Source organism: Festucalex cinctus, chromosome 9 (genome assembly GCF_051991245.1).
Source record: "Festucalex cinctus isolate MCC-2025b chromosome 9, RoL_Fcin_1.0, whole genome shotgun sequence".
NCBI classification, from domain to species: domain Eukaryota; kingdom Metazoa; phylum Chordata; class Actinopteri; order Syngnathiformes; family Syngnathidae; genus Festucalex; species Festucalex cinctus.
The window spans coordinates 18579744-18600986 of record NC_135419.1 but is presented as its reverse complement, the minus strand read 5'-3'; the positions used below and the strand labels follow the sequence as shown (position 1 = coordinate 18600986).

Below are 21243 nucleotides of genomic sequence, written 5' to 3'. Positions count from 1 at the left end.
AAGATGAGCACAAGATACACATATTCACATCACACTAGGGCTGCTCTATTATGGAAAAAAATAATCATCACAATTATTTTGGTAATAAATGAAATCAAGATTATTCAAAACAATTATATTTTGTTCAAATCAAGAACATATTTAAACATTTGAAAATAAGACAATTACAATCATCCATCCATCCATCCATTTTCTTGACCGCTTATTCCTCACAAGGGTCGCGGGGGCTGCTGGCGCCTATCTCAGCTGGCTCTGGGCAGTAGGCGGGGGACACCCTGGACTGGTTGCCAACCAATCGCAGACAATTACAATCATATAATATATAATTATGTAAGTTGCTTTTGGATCCAACAAAATTCACAATATATTATTATTATTGTTGTTGTTGTTGTTATTATTATTATTATTATTATGTTAGCAAAAATTTGAAGTTGGGTGCAGTGTGTGCAGTAAGTTAGTTTTGACACGGGTGTGTGGTAAAATAACTCGTGTGGGCGTGCCACAACTCAAAATTAGTATTATTAGTGCTGCAGCTATCGAATATTTTGGTATTCGGATATCCTACTGAAAATTCTAGTGAATAATCGTATATTTGGATAGAAATAAAAATACACCTATAGGCCTATATACTTTCTTGGTCAAAGAACAATTATAAATACAGAAGACAAAAAAAACACATTTGCATGTAATAATTAACAACCAACTGGTTTTCATTTTCAGAGAATCAATTTTATTTATTTATTTTTTTCATCATCTCATCTGCCTGCAGCAACCCGCCTTTACACAAAAAAGAATTACATTATAAGTGTTATTGTCACATCACCTCTTTACAGTATATGCATGTCACAGATTTAAGTAAAGTAAAGTGTTTGTTGAGGTTGGTGAGAGAGAGTTTGGGGGAAAGGGAGGGTGTAACTGTGACTCTCTATTATGACTGATGGGCACAGGTAACCCGAGTTTGGTAACCAATGTTGGATTCACTCGATAAATCATTCAGCAGCTCGCGTTTTTACTAAACTATAGCCTTAAAACTTAACCTAGCAACAAATTATTTTCAACCCTATACTAAATATCGGTCACATAATAACAGAAATGGGCACGCGTGTGTGTAGCACATACCTGCCGACAATGTTTCTGCTTTGGCGAGATGATCCCTCTTCCGTGTTCCTTCCGATCCCAGACGAGTATACTTTGAAATTTATTTTTACAAATGATGCAGATGGCTGGAAGGACGGGGCCAGCTGAAGCGATGGGCAAACCTGAACGGGAACGAAGTTTGTTCCCCACTTTCTTTTTAACTTTTTTCTCCTTTCGCTCTTCTTCGCTCTCCGACGTTGTGGTCGCCATTTTTGATTTGCGGTTGCTATGGTAGCAGCAGCTACCTGATTGGCTCATGTGACCTAAATCACACCGCTACCGACCTAAAGGCACTACGCCCACACCAGAGATCACTGCGCCTCATTGCAAAATAGTGCCGGGGTTTCACCACCAAAAACACAAAATTGGCGGGTTTTCACAGGGTGAACTCCACGGATTCTTACTTACTACTGATAAATCTATTTTATGAAGTAAAGATTATTTAGTGCCCCTGGTAGTGGAGCGAAACTGAACGAAAACGTGTGTGACCTGACGGCCTAAAACACTTACACAAATTTTAGTCTTTGATGGTGTCGCAGTCGGAGGATGGTTGTACGTCTCTGTGTGCCCTGCGATTGGTTGGCAACCAGTCCAGGGTGTCCCCCGCCTACTGCCCAGAGCCAGCTGAGATAGGCGCCAGCAGCCCCCGCGACCCTTGTGAGGAATAAGCGGTCAAGAAAATGGATGGATGGATGGATGGTGTCGCAGTCAACTCACTCAAAATTGCGTTATTATCGAGGTAGTTTGTCGTGCATGCAAATCCGCAAGAACCATTATGTTAACTATCATTATTTTTACTTATTAGGTTTACTCATGGTGTAATTTGTCAGTAAAAGTGCAACTCAGAGCTGTTGATAGAGTTTGGCCAACTCCGTTTCAGCAGGGTAACAAGATGGCGTCCATATGTCATGTGGCCAGCAGTTGACCAATGACAGCATAGAGTACTACGCTGTGATTGGTCAACAGCTTAGAGTACTACACTGTGTACTACCAATCACAGCATAGAGTACTACACTGTGATTGGTCAACTGGTGGTCACAAAACATATAGACACCATCTTGTTACTCTGTTGAAACCGAGTTGGCCAAACTCTATCAACGGCTCTAAAACAACAACAAAAAAAAACAACCAAACAAACAAACAAACAAACAAAAAAAAAAACTCTATCAACGGCTCTGGTGCAACTAAGATATGTCTGCCATCTAGGGGGGAATGGTGGTATTACAACCTGGAATTACATACTCGCGCTTCGGCACGCGCAGATTCACATATTTACATTGTTTTCCCCCCCAGTATTTTCTAATACTTTGTGAATTTTATGTTTTACTTAATTACCCTGTTTTTCCATTATAAAATAATTTTATCAGCATTTTTGAAGATTTGTTTGGGTATGTAAAATACATAAACAATACTTGTTATTTTTTCAAATCAAGGTTATTCCGTCGCGTAACAAAAATGTACATTTTGGACTCTCACAGCAGCCTTTACCTGTCTGATTTGCACGTCGTTAAATCATGTTGTGAACTGATGTGTTTGTGTCAGCATCGGGCAGCAGCAGCAGCAGCCTGTGGGGCAAGAAAGTCCACTTCAGGCTCCGCCCATGCCTGTGGCAGCTGCATCCCGACAGCGCGATGCCCCCCCTCCACAACCTGAGTGTATGCATGCTACTACGACGCGCTTATGACACCGAATGGACCGCGTTTGTCTACAAAGCTCCTGGAAGCAGACATGTGGAGCTGGGCCTGGGGGGCACGCCAGAACGGCTGCTGGTCTGGATTTTTGGACAGGAATGGCAACTCGACGTGGGATTGAACGTAAACCGGTGGTACTCGGTCTGCCTCACCTGGTCTGCGGGGTCCGGCAGGCTGCGGCTCTTCCTGGACGGAAGCATGCGCGGCGACGTCTCCGTTGCAAACGGCAGCGCAAGTCGGCATTTGGCCCCGAACGGCACCCTGACGCTGGGTGTGTCGCATTACGTGGACGCCGGCGGCGCCGTCAACGTGGAGAAAGGGAACAACCTCCTGGGGGAGATCGCTCAGTTCAGGATGTGGGCCGGCGAATGGAGCGAGGAGGCGCTGAGGAGGCGCAGGTGCGCGGATGGAGACGTTGTGAGCTGGGACTTGCGCCGGTGGAAGCACGACTGCCCACCCGAGAACGACGGCAACCTGCAATGTGGTAAGAAGATATGCAACAAGATGTCTTAGTGCTTCTTCTCAACTTCCAAATGTTGCAAAGTTGTTTTTAGTTTTAGTAAGACCACAAATATATATGACGACCTTTTGACAGTAATTTGCTTCGTTGTCAAACTAATGACTAAACTAATAACTAATAACTAATGTCAAAATAGTGCCAACTCCTGCTGAGGACTTACTCTGTCAAAGATTTTTTTTTATTTATTTTTTGCCTCAAGTCAAGTCAAGTCATCCCTAGTTGCGACCCATTTTAGAGACGTTATGAACGCTAAGCATTTTTGTTAGATTAAAAAAATGCCTCTGAAAGTACATATACAGTATACAGGGAGTCCTCGAACGATGTCGGAGTTCCGTTCCTACACTAGTGATGTAACCCGAATTTCGACTTAAGTCGAATTTCTCCGTTAAAGTCAATATTTACATCCAAATAATTTGCATGAAAAAAATCTAAAATACATTAAAATAAAAAATAATAATAATAAGATGTTGTCCGACTAAAGCCCAAGTATTTGCCAATGTTCATCGGTGTCTCCTTTCTGATGTCTAGCTTTGTTTCCATGGTAACTGCCTTTTGGCGGGACCGACATTGATAGAAGATGTAGCTTTCTATGGAGGACCAAAACTGCAAAATTCCAAATAAATAAATGAATTAATAAATAAATGACTAAAAGTAAAAATAAAAAGGAATATAAAAAAATATATAATTCGAAAATTATATCCAAAAAAATAAATATAAATGGAAATAAATCTGTTTTTATTTTCACTTTGTCATTTATTTATTTAGTCATTTATTTATGTATTTATTTATTTAGTCCTTTAGTTATTTATTTAGTCCTTTATTTATTTAGTCATTTATTTATTTATTTATTTTTTCATTTATTTATTTAGTCATTTATTTATTTTGAATTTTGGCAGTTTTGGGCCATACTGCCAAGTCAAAATGTTATTCAAATGAGGGGGCTGTCCTAAGAGTGTCTTGGGTTGAACTCCACTGTTGCAAAGTGCCTGTCATTGGTCGAGTGAGCAGCTCGGTGAACAAGGAAGTCTTGCTGGCTTGCAATGGAGAGCTCCAGCCATGGACGACTACTCATGGCTCTCACTTGTTGTCTTGCAACTCAAGTCGCAAATTGAGGTGACAGTGGACAAGATAGTTGTCCATTGCTGGAGCTCTCCATTGCAAGCCGGCGAGACTTCCTTGTTCGCCGAGCTGCTCACTCGACCGATGACAGAAAGTTTGCAAAGGCGGAGTCCAACCCAAGACACGCTGAGGACCGCCCCCTCATTTGAATAACATTTCGACTTGGCAGTACGGCCCAAAACTGCTAAAATTCAAAATAAATAAATGACTAAATAAATAAATGAAAAAATAAATAAATGACTAATTAAATAGATAAATAAATGACTAAATAAATAAATAAAGGACTAAATAAATAAATAAAATAATGACTAAAAGTGAAAATAAAAACAGATTTATTTCCACTTATATTTATTTTTTTGGATATATTTTTCTTATATTCATTTGTATTTTCACTTTTAGTCATTTATGTATTGTGAATTTTGGCAGTTTTGGTCCACCATAGGCGTTCTTCTTTGAGGCCATGATGTGGAAAAAAGGGTGAAAACGCCAAAGCTAAAAATCCCACAAGTGCACAAGCGCTAGCACTAGTTAAGGGCTAAATAGCGGACGAGGGGAAAACACTGCGGGCTAAATGGTGGACAAGGAGCCAAAATGGCGGACCGGGCGTAACCGTTGTAAAGTCGAAACACCTTAGGTCGAGTGCCCCTTAACTCAAGGACTTCTTTCATTAAAAATGAAATACATGGGTATTTCATTTTTAAACAGTTTCAAATTAGTTCGAAGTAACCCCCAAAAGCTATTGCTCGCTATAACGTCCACAAGATAAAGTCTATTTATTTAGAGTATATAAGTGAGGAACATATCTTGATGCTTACACAGTAAATTCTGTAGAATAAATTTTGACTCTCTCTCTCTCTCTCTCTCTCTCTCTCTCTCTCTCTCTCTCTCTCTCTCTCTCTCTCTCTCTCTCCACTCTATCATTTAGAGTGGGACCAAATAGACTCAGTTTTAGAATAATATTTACACTTGGAAGAGAGTAAAATAAAGAATGAGAAAAAAATAAAAGTGACTCAAGGTTGGAGGAACAAACTCATACCTTCAGCTTGGGAGACAGCCGATCTACTCGCTGAGCCATGCAGCTCCTGCTTTCTGTTAGTATATCGCTCTTGTCAGCTGTAGCTGATTCCATGATTCCATGGAATCTTCTCCAAGAGACCAAAAACGATGTCTTTGGTCTCTTGGTTCACTTTTCGTGATCTCACTGAATCGCAGATTTTTTTTTGTGTGTGCAATTTTCCATTCCATTTTTATACATGAATGTACCCATTTTATAAAATGTATGAAAGAAATGTGAGAACATGTAAATGCCTCAATGATAAAAGTGTATAAACTGTGTGGTGGGGTTTTTTAGAGCCTTAAAACATTTATAATAAATGTAAAACATAAAGCCAACTACTTCACTTTGGATTTCATTTATTGCGGGTATTTTTTGGATCATAACCCCAGCGGAAAACGAGGGAACACTGTACAGTCTAAATCCAAATACTGTTATAGATTTTTTTTTTTTTCCAAAGTTGTCTGCGATTCATCCAAAATGGCCCACCATTTTGAGAATCACTGATATAGATTACAGGAACCGGGGACTAGTTATGGGCCACAGAGAGCAAACCCAAAAATATATACAGTGATGGTCTTATTTATGTTTTTCATTTTTCTTTTTTCTTTTTTTTAATAGCATGGTCCTTCTTCAAAATCAAAATGCAAACATCCCTCGGCCAGCAAAAGCAGCCAGGAATTTGTTCCGAGCCCCTGACGAAAGTGACTGTACGATGGGTATGAAGCAAGAAGTGGCACGTGGAAAACATTTGTCAGATTTGCCGCAAATTCACCTTTGCCATCTCTTATCAGTTGGAGAACATTTTCCCTCCAGGCATTTCCGTCAGCAGCATATCTGTGGACTCAAATGCCAGGTAACTCTCCCGTGAGACTGAACTTTTTTTGTTGTTGTTTTTTTGAGTGGGACGGAGAGGATGGAGAGGAGTCACATGACCCGAAGTTTACGTAACTTTTGTGTCGTCTGTTTCTAAACAGCCCTACATGCAACATGCAACCTCCTCAGGTACAGTGTGTCAGCAAAAATGTGAAATGAGCATTTTAAAAGACTATACCGGACATCTCTTTTGGTTTTCTTTTAACTCTGCGCAACTTCATAGTTGTTGTGGCAGAGATGAAAAAAGGAAATAAACAGGAACTACAGGGTATAACATTAAAATTAATTTTTGGTGTACAGAAAATGTACCAAAACTTTATATATATAAACTACTGTATGTATTTATGTATTTCCCCAGGAATCAAGAGCTGCGTCATCGAGCGACTGTAACAAATGGTGAGCTCAGTTCAATTCTCAAAGGTATACTCAAAACACTTGGATCTCAAATCCTATTTCATTCATGTTCATTGAGATGTCACAGCTCCTCCCTGTTTATCAGTACGGCACTAATACAATCATTCTTCTCAGAGGATAAAGGATATATATGACTGTGAGAACGGTCATATTGTCTAGCACGTGTCGCTGCCCGGTTTGAGTTGTGTCTAATGCTCAAAAGAGTTATAACAGCAAAACATGGATGTTATTTAGCGTTAGCATTAAGAAGCTAGGCTAAGCTAATACACAAGGTGTTATTGTCTTTGTTTTGTATTTTGGGGAGTGACAATAGACAGCTTGCCGTTTTTTGTTTTGTTCTGTTTGTGTAAGAATTGTTATATTTTGGTGTATTTGAGCAAGTCATCTGTTTATACATGTCAAACTTTTGTCATGTCAAGTTTTAGCTCGGAAGTCAACATCGTGGTGGAGCCTGCAGCTAGCGTCCAAGCGGTTCAGGCCAACATTTCCAAATGGCTGAGTTGGACCTACTCCAACGACACGCCCATCCTGACGGCAGAACCCAACAACATCCGCGTGCTGCCAGTGGGTTAGTTGGAAGTCATAAACAGGCCTCCTCCTCGTGGCCTTAATATCAGATTGGTCAAATATTGACTCATGATAATTGAACTCAAGTACAGCATTGTGTGTCATATACCAATTCAGTCACTTTATTGTTTTATATAGAATCATCGCCTATCACCACACAAGCGCCGCCCACTTTGTCGCCCTCTGGTAAGCTTGCAGAACAGTATATAAACAATTTGACTGCTTAAAAGTATTGCTTTTGGAAAAAACAAAAACAAAAAAGCGCCATTTTGTGGCATCATCAAGGCACAATGTTGATGTGAGTTGAGGTGCTCTCTTTAGACAAAAGTACTGCTTTTGTGGCGTTTATAAGCAATTGGTATCTTTTTTTTTTTTTTTGAAGAGTGTCAATTACTGGCAGATTTTATTTTGAGCTATTGATAAATCCTACGCCACTCATCTTACATACAGTATATCTTCAACCCTTGAAGACAGCAATTGTCAAGCAATAGTAACTTACTGCTAACTAGGAGTGTGATGATATATCGATATCGCAATAAATCGTGATACTTTGTCTCCCGATAGATTATCGATACGCCTACGCAAGTATCGCGATATTTGTGTTTAAATATACAGCCACTATAACGGGTCAAGCTTAATTTATTATTATTATTATTATTAATTTGTTTTTTATTATAATATATATATTATTTTTTATATTTATATTATTTTTATTATAATAGTATGAATTATTATTATTATTATTATTTTATGATTAGTTTTATTGTAGATTATCGTGGATTTAGTACCTGAGCAATATATTGATACTCGCGGTATCGTCATATCATGAGATAATCGTTATTCTATCGCATATCGTATCGTATCATGAGGTAGGCAGAGGTTTCCACCCCTACTGCTAACCAAGGCTAAACTTAGTTCCTATCCAACATTCACAAAGACCTTTGAGCCGCTGTAACGTATCACTTCAGCATACTTCCTTGACACCAACTACTACTTTCCTATTGTGCTTCAGCAGCAACCTTGCTAAAATGATAATGATCTCTCAATTTACTCACAAAGTAAATAATAATAATGATCTTGAGACTCTTGATAACATTTACAAACCTATCACTGGATTATCTGGTCATTAAGTCTACTGGTTTCTTAGTTTATTCATTCAATTTAATTTATATTTCGCTTATTCTGCACTTTATAGGAGCAGGTATAACCCAAAGGGTTCCTGAGCAAGCCGCTAACTTGTCAACAACAGGAAACCCTTCGGATAACAACAAGACTATCAGTCAGTATAAGTCTCTTGCTATTCATCTATATGAAGACACTGATCATGTTAATGTTATTGTACAATAACATATTCCCACAATTATTAACAACGATTTAACAAAGTCGATAATATAGCAATATGCAACACTTTCTATAAATATCTGCACAAATAATTACTTCTTCAACATTCCTAGAAAATCACAATGTCCCAACACTGATGAACTATTTTTTAGAACAGACAAGTTGATGGCCGCTGACGTCGTAATCACACTTTTTATTTTTTTATTTTTTTTTATTTTTTATTTTATTTTTTTTTTATTTTTATTTTTTTTTTAATGTCCCGGCAGTGCTAGAAGACGTGTTTCTGAGAGCCAAACTCAAATTGAACTTCACCGGCAACGCCACCAAACCAAAAGAAATAATTGAGCAGTGGGTAAGAACGATCACGACAAAGCAAATCTTAATCGGATGCATTTGCACTCATGGAATTCTCTTGTGTGAAAAGTTGAAAGAAAAACTGGAAGTGAACGACACCATGCTTGTCTTGAACGTGGTCATAGTGGAGGGTGCCCAAAGGTGCGTTATGACGACTCATCCGTATGCTTACATTGATGGGAAAAAAGTCCGTTCTAAATTGATTGTACATTCACAGGAACGCAGAGAGATTTCATGTACAGACGGTGAGTGTTATATATCGTGAAATGATATACAGTCATTATAGATGAACAAATATTATTCTTTGATGAACACAAGCCTCTGGTTTTCTTTCTTGTAGCATTTCTATCAGCAAGTCACACAGTAAGTGACTTTTTTATTAGCTCCGCCTCTGTTCCCTCCTCATCTAAAATGGCGCCGTGTGCGCTTCTTCAACAGGTACGCGTGTGAGTTCCACATTCAGGATTACAGCACAAACGGCATTGAGTTAATCAGATACATTATAAGCGACACCTTGACGCCCGCGTATGAACACGACTCCAATGTTATTCAAACGATGGATATGAAGCTCAATCGAATATGTAAGTATACCGTGTCAATAAGTTCAAATATTTAAAGTTACAGAGGAATCCCGTAACGCAATTTTCCATAGAGAATATGTTAGCATGTATTTTATTGTGTGAAACATGCTAGTGATACGTTTTTTTTTTAATCTCCTTCAGTTCCTCAAAACTGTTTAGAGGAAGTGATGAAGACAATCTACGGTGAATACATTTGGCCTGAAACCTTTCCTCAAGATCTTGAGGCCATGAGATGCGTAAAGCCAAGCTCCCAGCAAGCTTTCAGGCTTTGGTGAGTTGAGTTCATTTTGCATTAAAGTGTATTACAAAAAGATTTTTATTTTTACCCGATTGCCGTTTATTAACTCGTTGACTCACAGCCATTTTCACTGAAGCAACCCCCTTTGCTCCCGGCTGTTTTACTAGATTTTGACTGATTTTGCAAGGCCCACAGAAATTGTGCTCTGTGAAAAACATGGAACAACCAAAAGAAGAGTCTCTTCTTTCATAAAGGAAAAAAAAAGTATATTTATATGTGTTTCCGTTTTGCAGCAATAAGCATTAGAATATAGCTAAGTTTCACAGTTATTCACAAATCTGTTTAAAACTGGGGAGAAGAGCTTGTTGCAACATAGCTCTGGTTGAGCTGTTATACTCTGCTGCCACCTGATGCCCGTTTTTGTAATAACTACCATTGCTTCAAACATTCTCTTCAGTTCAGGGGCTGCAGCAAAGCCTTCTGTATGCTCTTGCATAAAAAATAAAAAAAAATCATTAAAAAACGTATAAATACGTCCTTGGGAGCATGGTAATATTTAAAATAGAACATATTTATACGTTTTTGGGAGAAAATTTGTTAACCACTGATTAGTGGTTATTTCGTACTTCATATTCGTATACTGATTATGTTAAGCTCTGGAGTTGGGTCCCAAAAACACAGACACAAATAAGATTTTAACACTTTATTCGTATAATAATCCTTGTATACGCGGAACGTACTCACGACGAGAGCAGAAACAACGAGAAAGTATCAAGGACCAAGAGACGAGGAACTAACTTGGTGGGGAGAGCAAAGAAAGACTTATATAGACAGCAAACGGATCTGATTGGCTGCGGCCAGACATGGGGGTAACCCTGATAGGTCGCTGAAACAAGACTGACATGGATTTCTCTAATTCGCTGCTGACTGACACGCGGGTAAAACTGATTGGCTTCTGACCAGGCAATTAAAGATTCCTGACATCACATAGCTTCTGACATCACAGCTTCTGACTAGTTGAAACTAGTTGCTTGTTACATGCTGATTGCATCAGTTCAAATCAGGCACTTGCCCCAAACAAAACACAGTCATGACAGATTAAAAAAAAAAAGGGAGTGTGGGGGTGTGGGGGGGTAATTGATGTTATACTATGTGATTACTGGTTCGGTCATTGGTTTCCAAAGTAATAACTGAAGTTTGAAAATGTCTTGTTTTGATTAAACACAGAAGATGAAATCAGTCTTCTTTCATCAAGGACTACAGAAATTAGAGGGTTTGGACAATGTTAAACTAAAAAAATGGCTCCAAACGATTACATGATTATTAAAATCGATTAATTTTGACAACTCTATTAGTAGTAACTATTCCTGAGTGGCTTGGCTTAGATTGCCTCCAGCTCACACGTGACTCTCTGACGATTTAAAATGTTTTCAAGCAGTATGCGCTAGGATACGTCTTTGTGACAGAGAAGTGATTGAACAAAAACGTTTGGGATCATTTCCCTCACATCACATCTTTTATTCGACTGACACGTCACACATTCAAACTGTGGTGTTAGAGAAGAAGGCTTGAAGCCATTTTGTCAGGATTCTCCAAAGCTCTGCCTCAGTCAAATAACACTGAAGTGTTTTGTTTACTCGTACTGCCACCTTGGGAGTACATGTTGATGTCACGGAGAGACGTAGGGAATTGTATACAATGCCTAATGGTGATTTATCTGCCATCCGATTGTATTCAGTGAATTACACCTTGAAAACGACACAACCAGCTGGGCCACTCCGGACATGACAAAATGCAGTCCACTTGCCTCCATTTCCGACCTTGAAAATGTCACTGTCACTCCTGGTAAGAGGAGCAATCACATATCAGATCCAAATTTCTCCACTGGAGAAATTCTTATTCTCGTCTTGCCAAGGAGGGGAAAATGTAGATGTCATGTTTGAGTCCAATTTCTTGTGCGCCGCCACTCTTCAGATAACGCTGCCGAAGTGGTGGATCTAATCCAGGACCTGGTAAACAGCACGCTGGGCAACGCCACACAGCTTCCGCCCTCCGAGCTCAAAACAGTGGTGGAGAAACTCCACCAGGTGGTCAAAGTCACCACCGTCACGCCGGCACTGGGCGACAACATCATGCACGTTTTCTCCGACATCTTAATATCCGATACGGATGTGGCCCCAGTGGCTGTCAGGTAAGCGAAACACACGGATGCTAATGCAACAAGCAACCATAACCCGAATCAACCTCATCATTAAACTTTGAGGCACATGGGATGCCACTCTTTGCTGCCACCTTGTAGCGTCTTTGTCCGCAAGGAACCATGTTGAAGTGAAGAGAAGAGTTTCATTTCATTAGACCAGGGGTCTCCAAGTTCGGTCCTCGAGAGCTCCTATCCAGTCTGTTTTCCATGTTTACGTTCTTCAGCACAGCTGAATCTAATGATCAGCTAATCAGCAAGCGTTGCAGAAGCCTGATAGCGATCCCGATCATGAACCAAGTGTGTTAGTGGAGAGAAACATGGAAAACAGGCTGGACAGAGGCTCTCGAGGACCGAACTTGGAGACCCCTGCATTAGAACCAAATGACTTCCTGTTCAATTTTGGTCTGAGATCTTTTTCGAATGTCCAGTCATGATGAGAAATGTCATCCTAATTTTGTGGCGATTACGGAAATGGGTGTTTGCAGAATATTTGTTTTTAATTTCCAGGGGGCGCTACTGCACTCAACTTTTTAATTCATCTCTCCCTTTGCCAAAATAGCGTCCTGAACCTGACCGATCAAATGGGCAACACTATGGATTTACCGAATGAATCGCTCAGTTTGACGGCCCCTTCACTGGCTCTGTCCATGATCGACGTGGATCCCGAGCGATTCAACGGCCTCACGTTCAGAGCCGTCGCCATTTCGGAGTTGCAGAAGCCAAATGTAACACCCAGCAGTCGACTAAAACTCTATTTTTCTGTCACGCTTGTCTAGTTCTAATAAAGAATCATTTTTTGTTTGTGCTTTCCAGGTACTTGTCAACCAGAGTTTTGATGGCAAACCAACCCCAGAGGCAAATGCGAGCATATCACTGCCCTCTACTCTCTACAACTTCCTTCCACCTGGACAGAGGAACAAAACCCGGGTCCAGTTTCAATTCTATGGAACACAAGACCTCTTCCAGGTATGCGCGTGTGAATCTTTTTTTTTTTTTTTGTCCAAGTTGATTCTGTCCTTCCGCTCATTCTAAAAATTGATGATGATGACTTTGCAGGGTGTATCCTTTGCTAAGTCACTATCAACCAACAAAGTAAGCTAGCAGCTAGTTGACGTTGTATCTACTGTACATATAAGTGCATCCTACTATCTTTCTCAACAATAAATGATCATTAGCCTAAATGAAAAGCGGACTTTGTCCTCTTAACTATCTTGCGCTATCTAAAAATGACACAGTTCAGAACATACTTTTGTTTGTTCCTTCACATTGGGTACAGTAAGGGAACAAAATGTGAGTAGTTAGTCGAGTAGATTTGAGGCTAGCCAACTTGTGGTTTATGGGAATCACCTTTTTGGTATCGCCAACAGGATCCCCAAACGGCCAACACAACGCACGGCAACTTGATGTTGAACTCTTACATTGTGTCGGCAAGCATCAACGGCAGCCACGTTAGCAACCTGAGCGACGACGAGCGGGTGGTGATCACACTACGTCATGGCAAAGCCAAACGGGTGAGACTGTCCACACAATGCTCACAAAAAGGACGTTGGGGGGAAATTTCGGGGTGACACTAAAATCCAATATAGCTCTGGGAGGAGAATTCAGGTTGACTTTGTTTAAACCTTTGGATGCACATTTGTGAAAAATATGCACTGTAAAAAACTGTAATATAACAGAATTTGACTTTTATTTGACAGTTTTTCTGTTTTAAAAACATCTAATTTACAAAAATGTCAAATGTAAAATAACATCCATTCATCCATCCATCCATTTTCTTGACCGCTTATTCCTCACAAGGGTCGCGGGGGGCGCTGGAGCCTATCCCAGCTGGATTTGGGCAGTAGGCGGGGGACACCCTGGACTGGTTGCCAGCCAATCGCAGGGCACACAGAGACGAACAACCACCCACACTCACAAGCACACCTTGGGACAATTCGGAGCGCCCAATTAACCTGCTGTGCATGTCTTTGGAATGTGGGAAGAGACCGGAGTACATATATATATATATATACATATACCGTATCACGATTCATAGATCACGATTCGATGTTCCATGAATATAACGTTCTTTCATGCTTCAGGTATGAAAGTTAGACGTTTCGTTGAATATTTTTCCATCAAAAATGTATGTTAAAAAAACGATTTGGCTGCCTATTGAATCGATTCGAGAATTGCATGCTGTAGTATCGCGATATATTGCCGAATCGATTTTTTTTTAACACCCCTAATAATATATATATATATATATATATATATATATATATATATATATATATATATATATATATATATGAATTGACCATATTTGGGTGTTTGGGTATGTGCAACAGCCGTCATATGTGACTACAATGGTCAGTTGTGGCTGTTTTTAAAAGTGAAAATAACGACAATGTTTGGTATGTCCTATACATGTTATGAGAACTTAATTTTCTGTTATTTCACAGTATTTTTCTGGTGCCCCATTTGCCAGAAAATTAGTTTTTTGTTTTTTTTTACAGTGTGTGATACCTTACTTTTTTGTAACGTATGTATGTCTATGGATGAAAAAAAAGTGTGGGATTTAAACAATATTCTTAATGGACGTCATGCCTTTTTTTTTCTTCTTTTTTTTTTTATTTCAGGATGACAACAAGGTGCAGTGTGTGTTTTGGGATTTCCAAGAAAATGGTGAGTTTGTGTTGGGGTCTCGCAGGCTGGTCTACAGTGAGATTAATGGCACTCCCTTGGTGGAACAGTTCAATAAAAGTGCGGGGATTTGTCTGCCAAGCTGATAAGCGACTTTAATTATGTGTATTTGTTTGTGTACGTGTACTGTATTTGTGTCAGGTGGGCGGGGCGGATGGAGCAAACTGGGTTGTGAAACTCGGCCTCTTTCGCCTTATCAGACCAAATGTCTGTGCGAGCACCTCACACATTTCGCTGTGCTGCTGGTGAGTCATCTTGCATGGGTACTTTTTTTTTTTTTTTTTTTTTTTAAATGAAGGAAAGCAATGCTTAGCTGATCAAATCAGCTCCTATAAATAACTGCACATAGGGAGTTCAAACCGGTCACACTGTCATGTAGCAGGATTTTTTTTCTTTTCTCCCTCATGGATTGGTATGACCACATTATTAGGACCCACTTAATAGTTGTATCAAAAATTCACCTGTAGAAATCTTTTCCAAATTGTCTTCAATGTTGACAAAAACGCGCATGTCAGGTTCATTGATTTACAAAACTCGCATGCTGGGTTTTTGACCATTTTAAGGGGATACTTGACTTCCTGAACAGTTTTCAGCAGTGAAAAGTGAATACTTTGTCCAGAATGAATTTGATAACTTCTTATTTTTCATGTACAATTAATACCTTTAAAAAGTAATTTTTCCACTTGCTGTCGACTGATGATGATATCACCTGTGCTGAGGAAGTAGGTAACGGCCAATCATGGCTCACCTGTTTTCTGGTTTTGGTCAGAAAACTGAGCCATGATTGATCGTTACCTACTGTTCAAGACTCAAAACTGTCCTTGATGTTTACGAATCCAAATAAGTTAGGTTTGTTAAAGACTTACTCAGTGTTTACAAAAACAATGTTTGACTTATGCCGATGTCAGACTACACGAAAACAGCCCGATTTTAGCCCGACTGACGTGTCGCGGACAAACAGGGCATGTCGTAAACGATTTTGGGTTGTCTTGACGTAGCGTCGCCCCCTGTAGTGTGACACGTTCAACGATTGGTCGCCTGTTGTCCGGGACGGTTCACGACCATCACAACGAAAGTCTAGCATGTTAGACTTTTTGCTCGTCTTGACGCATAATGTGACATACCTACGTCATCGTCCGTTTGGTTCCACAGCATTGACCAATAGCGAGAGGGAGCGAAACATCAATCACTCACTGAACAGCACTTTATAGCTCTTTTTATTTATGTATATATTTGTTTATATATTTATTTATTTATCCCCTGGATATTTCATGGGATGGGGCCAGACAGGTGCATCTCGAGGGGGGGGGGGGGCGCCCAGATGCAGCGCTGCGGCTGCATGGAGCGCGCACGCATCCGTGCAACCCATCAGGCAACGGCGACGTGAATAGAGGACCAAAATATATTGTGACTGTTGTTCTAATAATTTCAGAGATTTGGGCATACGAGTAGGGATGGGCACATATTTAGTGAGGATCGATCACATTTTCATATAGTCGGGCCAGGCCTCGCCGCCTTAACTGTCACCCGCTCTCACTTTTTCTCAAGTTTTTTTTTCCTCCTCGGAGTGAGTGGCGTACTATCCAATGCACCGTACTAAAACAAGTCAAATAGGAATAAATGAAGCAGTAAAAAATACTCAAACAATATAATAGTGTTTGATATTCACGCAAACACTCCCTGTCCTTGCCTCTTTCTTTTTTTTTTGTCCCACCTCCCCGACAAACAGTGGCCGACGCGTCTCTCTTGGCAAGACAACACGCGATGATCGGCTGGTGTCTTGTCGCGTTCAGACGTGTCGTGTGACTACACGCCCCATCCACGACACGGAGCGAATTTGTCGGGTAATGTGACAGCGCAACTGTCGTGTAAGACAAAAAAAATGCGTAGTCTGACATCGGCATTAGGTCACTGAAAACCTGAACTTGCCTTTGGTGTTTAAAAACACATCACGTTATTGAAAACTACTACTGTTTACTAAATCACATTTGCTAGGATGAACGTAGAACATCAAATTTTCTTTTGTTGAAAAAATGTTAAATTAGCGAAAACGATTTTGTCTTTGATGTTTACAAAAATGCACGTTTGGTTAATGAAGACTAAATTGTCTATTTCGCTTACAAAAACACCTGTTAATGTTGAGTACTCCAAATGATACCCAAAAGATAATTCAGAGTTACAGATATGTGTGTAATTATTTTTTAAAATGCTTATTGATACAAATACTTCTGTTTTGATTTCAGGATGTGTCCAGATCTCCCATCAGCGAGGCTGACAGTCAAATTTTAAGCGTAATCTCCTACGTTGGTTGCGGCGTATCCGCCCTCTTCCTGGGGATCACCCTCCTCACTTACCTCGCTTTTGAGTCAGTCATCAGAATGCAAAAAATCAAATGAGCTCATTGAGTGTGAATGATTTAAAAACAAAAACAAAAACAAAAAAAAACTGTGCCATTCACCTGATTCCAGAAAGCTGCGCCGTGACAACCCGTCGAAAATTCTCATCAACCTGTCGGCCGCCTTGCTGGGACTGAGCTTGCTTTTCCTGCTGGACTCGTGGCTCTCGTCCTTTTCCGACTACAGCCTGTGCATCGTCACCGCCACCTTGTTGCACTACTTCCTGCTGGCCTCCTTCACCTGGATGGCTCTGGAGGCCGTGCACATGTACTTTGCCCTGGTCAAGGTCTTCAACACATACGTGCCTGCGTACATCCTCAAGTTCTGCGCTGTCGGCTGGGGTAAGCAAAAGACGCGACAGTCTGAGAAATGTCATGAAAAGCAGATTATGGCCTTTCATTTGTGCAGCGCTTTTCTACCTTCTACCCTCTACCTGGGTCCTCAAGCTTTGTCGGTCCGGGGGTGGACGTTCATGCCGCTATACAGTGTTCCCTCATTTATCGCGGGTGTTACGTTCCAAAAACTACCTGTGATAATGGAAATCTGTGTTATCATTATTATTTTATTATTCCCATTACTTTTATATATATATATATATACACATTTTTTTTTTTTTACTTATTATACAGCACAGTATATATTTCTATATTATCTCTGGAATGCAATGTTGTGGAGCGATGGGACAAATACTGTTTGAAAGGTCTGGTCGAGATGAATCCGCAGAGGTACATATGTCCCAGGTCGAACGTAGGGTTGGGGAGCTACGACCACGCAAAGACTATAAAAATAAAAGAAACTAAAACTCAAGCTGTAAAAAAAAAAAAAAAAAAAAAAAAAACACTGTTAAAAAATCCGCAAAACAGCGAAGCGCGAAAGATGAACCTGCGATAAACGAGGGAACACTGTATGTATAGTATAGTATAGTATAGTATAGTATAGTATAGTATAGTATAGTATAGTATAGTATAGTATAGTATAGTATAGGATTTAGTTGGTGGAAGACCCAAGAGAGTCAAGGGAGCTGCAGTCAAAGATTGACAATTTAACTCATTTACTCCCAAAGACGTATAAATACGTTCTACTTTAAATGTTTGGTGCTCTGGAAATATGCCTGCGTCCTGTTGTGTCCTCACAGGTGTTCCTCTGTTCATCGTCAGCTTGGTGCTGGCCATCGATAAAGACGCCTATGGGAACATTCAGGTCACAGAGGCTGCAGAGCAGAGGAACTCTACTGACCAATTGTAAGTGCTCCCAACTATAGTATACAATAGCCAATTTGTGCAAAATAAGGTTACATACAATTTTATGGAATATATTGCAAATGATGAGTTAAAATAGCAAAAATAGTTTCATGTCTACTAGCAGGCACATGCACACAAAGTGGTGCTCAAGCACCTGCTCTTTTGCCCTGGACAAAAAGTGCCCTTTCTGCTACAGCCTATAAAAAAAATAAAATAAAACTGATCCTCTCTGTCATCAGTTCCACTCTTAGTGTTTTGATTTTTGAGGGGCCTTTATTTCAAAATTGTACTGTACATAAAAAATCAAAAATCAAATAAATAAATAAATAATTGTCCCATTGCAATTTCTAGCAAATATGCGCTTAGGTTGTGTAGTAAACACACAAATCAGTATTTTGTACACTCATCATAACAATATTGTGGCTGTGTGATGTCTCGGACTTTGTACCTAGCTGCTGGCTGCAGAAAGACATCTTCTTCTACGTGACGGTGGTGGCGTTCGTCCTGCTGGTCCTGTTGTGCAACATGTCCGTGTTCGTGGTGGTTCTGCTTCAGATCCGACAGATGGCCACCAACAAAAAGGCGTCGACCAGCAGCCGCGGCGCCCTGCGGGACTTGAGGGCGGTGGCCAGCCTCACCATCCTGCTGGGTCTCACCTGGCTCATCGGCTTCTTCTCCGTTGGACCTGGCAAAGTGCCCATGATGTACCTTTTCACCATTTTCAACAGTTTGCAGGGTAAATAAATAATCAATACAAATAGGCTATAAGTAATACCAAGACATTCAAACATATATTGAGCGAGAGCACAAACACGATACATAACAAAAATACAGTACACATTCCCAAAGATGTATGTATTATAAAATCAACTTACAGCTGTAACTTTCTGTAACTTGGCTGATATGAAATACTTCTTGTTGTCATTCTTCTTCTTTGAAATGTATACAGTGTCAAATAAAAGTGTGGCTCCCTTTAGTGGTCGACGGTGGTATTACACCCAAAATAAACAGGAGGAAGAACAGAATATAGCTACAAAATCACGAAAGAGAACCCAGAAAAGAACCCATTGGGTGGATTCCTGTATATTCTTAAAAAAAATAAAAATAAATAAATAAAATATATATATATATATATATGTGTATGTGACTTCAGGTGCGAGATGAAAATTGAACAGATGTCTGCTTCATTGCAAAAGCGGTAAAAAAATTTATTTCTTCCGCAGGGTTCTTCCTTTTTCTCTTTCACTGTGCAATGAAAGAAAACGTGAGAAAACAATGGCGACTGCATTTGTGTTGTGGCGCTTTAAGACTGGCCGAGCATTCAGGTATACTGGACTTTCCACGGAGGAAGTGAGTTCCGCACTGGGTGTGTAATTGAGGTCTGTGTTTTTGTGTTTTCAGACTGGAGCGCGTCAGCGGGTGGTCGTCGCAGGAAGGAGAAGCTTATTAACTCCAGCTCGTCCGTCAACACGTCCTCGCTCAGGAACATTTCGGAATCCGAAACGGAGGACAGGAAACCGCAAGGGGGCATAAGCAGGCCCTAACTTGATGCCTTAAACTTGCGTTACCGGGCGAAATTATCCAGTTTCACTTAATTTTCATTTGGAGGTGTTCCATGAGATTTTTTTTTTTTTTAAGATATATTTTGTGCCTTGGTTCAGTCAAAGCTGCGAAACACAAAACATGACATAAAAGCAGCATCATGTTTGTCGCTATAAAGAAGACAACAACCAAATGGCATTGAAATCCAGAACGAGATGAGAGAATATTCTAGCAAATACGCCAAATTGTGTGTTCGCACACACATATTTTACTCCAATCCCAGAACGAATTGCACTTAGTTTTTCAGCATTCAGACTTTTGTGCTCAACAAGCAGCTATTCAATGATTCTAAATGAGTTCAAATTGATGAGTGAAAAGTTGTATTTTGATATTGTGTGTTTGCAAGCTGTGAAACATCTCCATGTCTATTTTACTTATTGTGTTGTGTGTACATGTTTACCCTGCTATGGGAAAAAAAAATAGCATAATAAATAGCATCATGACTGATTTGTTGAGTTGTTACTATTACTTGTATGCAATTAAGAGTTCACGTGGTTCTGCTTCAAAACATGAATAAACAAACGCTTCCCTTGACTTTTCTCTGTATTTTACCCTAATGCTTGACTAATCCACTTTTCCAGATATTTAACATACTAATTTCCCCGATTCTTGTCTAACAATACTGAATCGACATCATTTCCCAGTCATGACAAGCATACATGATATTCCCTGATTGTTGTCTGTCTACCATACCCTTCCAAATTTGTTTTTGTTCAGAGAATTTGTAAGAACACATTTTTAACCTGATTTACTGTATTCTGGTAAACTTGCTATTCCCTGACTCTTGCCTTATACATTTAACCCTGATTCTTGTCTAGCACAATTGCTATTCTCTAATTATTGTCTAACAAACTTTCGTCTGTTTATTGACGATTGCCATAAACAATCCTTTATTCTTGACTAGCACACTTGTGAATCTAAAAATTACATGTACCCAAATATTTGACTAACATAATCATTGGACTGTTCTCCAAAATATATTTTCCGTTAATGAAAAAATATTATTAATGTTATATATAAATTAATTTAATTTATAAATATATATTATATAAAATTCTATAATTCTATATATTCTAAAAATAAATTAAATAATAAAATAATTAATAAAAAAATAATATCATATAATTATAATAATATATTATTATTCATAATTACTGTTCCCTGATTCTTGTCTAATATACTTTTTCTCCAATCTGGCAATCGCTCTGGTAGCTCTCCACAGTCATT

At 39.6% G+C, this 21243-nt stretch overlaps 1 protein-coding gene across 1 annotated transcript; it reads left to right on the top strand.

Annotated features, from left to right (window-relative positions):
* Window positions 1–2673: 2673 nt before the first annotated feature.
* On the top strand, window positions 2674–20541 carry adgrg4a (adhesion G protein-coupled receptor G4a). The gene is made up of 27 exons (XM_077531968.1): window positions 2674–3312; window positions 6143–6240; window positions 6316–6377; window positions 6499–6526; window positions 6756–6793; window positions 7231–7379; window positions 7517–7564; window positions 8574–8657; window positions 8986–9071; window positions 9144–9214; window positions 9291–9318; window positions 9414–9436; window positions 9512–9654; window positions 9796–9925; window positions 11631–11737; window positions 11867–12083; window positions 12652–12817; window positions 12906–13058; window positions 13460–13603; window positions 14714–14759; window positions 14919–15022; window positions 17021–17142; window positions 17246–17514; window positions 18309–18414; window positions 18867–19150; window positions 19638–19739; window positions 19816–20541. The coding sequence occupies exons 1-27, from the start codon at window positions 2769–2771 to the stop codon at window positions 19956–19958; spliced, it is 3495 nt and encodes a 1164-aa protein (XP_077388094.1). The 5' UTR covers window positions 2674–2768; the 3' UTR covers window positions 19959–20541.
* The last annotated feature ends 702 nt before the right edge of the window (window positions 20542–21243 follow it).

Coding starts and splice junctions, on each gene's coding strand:
- adgrg4a (XM_077531968.1), top strand. CDS start 2,769: ATGCCCCCCCTCCACAACCTGAGTGTATGCATGCTACTACGACGCGCT. Junction 8,658..8,985: donor GGATAACAACAAGACTATCA/GTCAGTATAAGT, acceptor ATGTCCCGGCAG/TGCTAGAAGACGTGTTTCTG. Junction 9,926..11,630: donor CAGCAAGCTTTCAGGCTTTG/GTGAGTTGAGTT, acceptor GATTGTATTCAG/TGAATTACACCTTGAAAACG.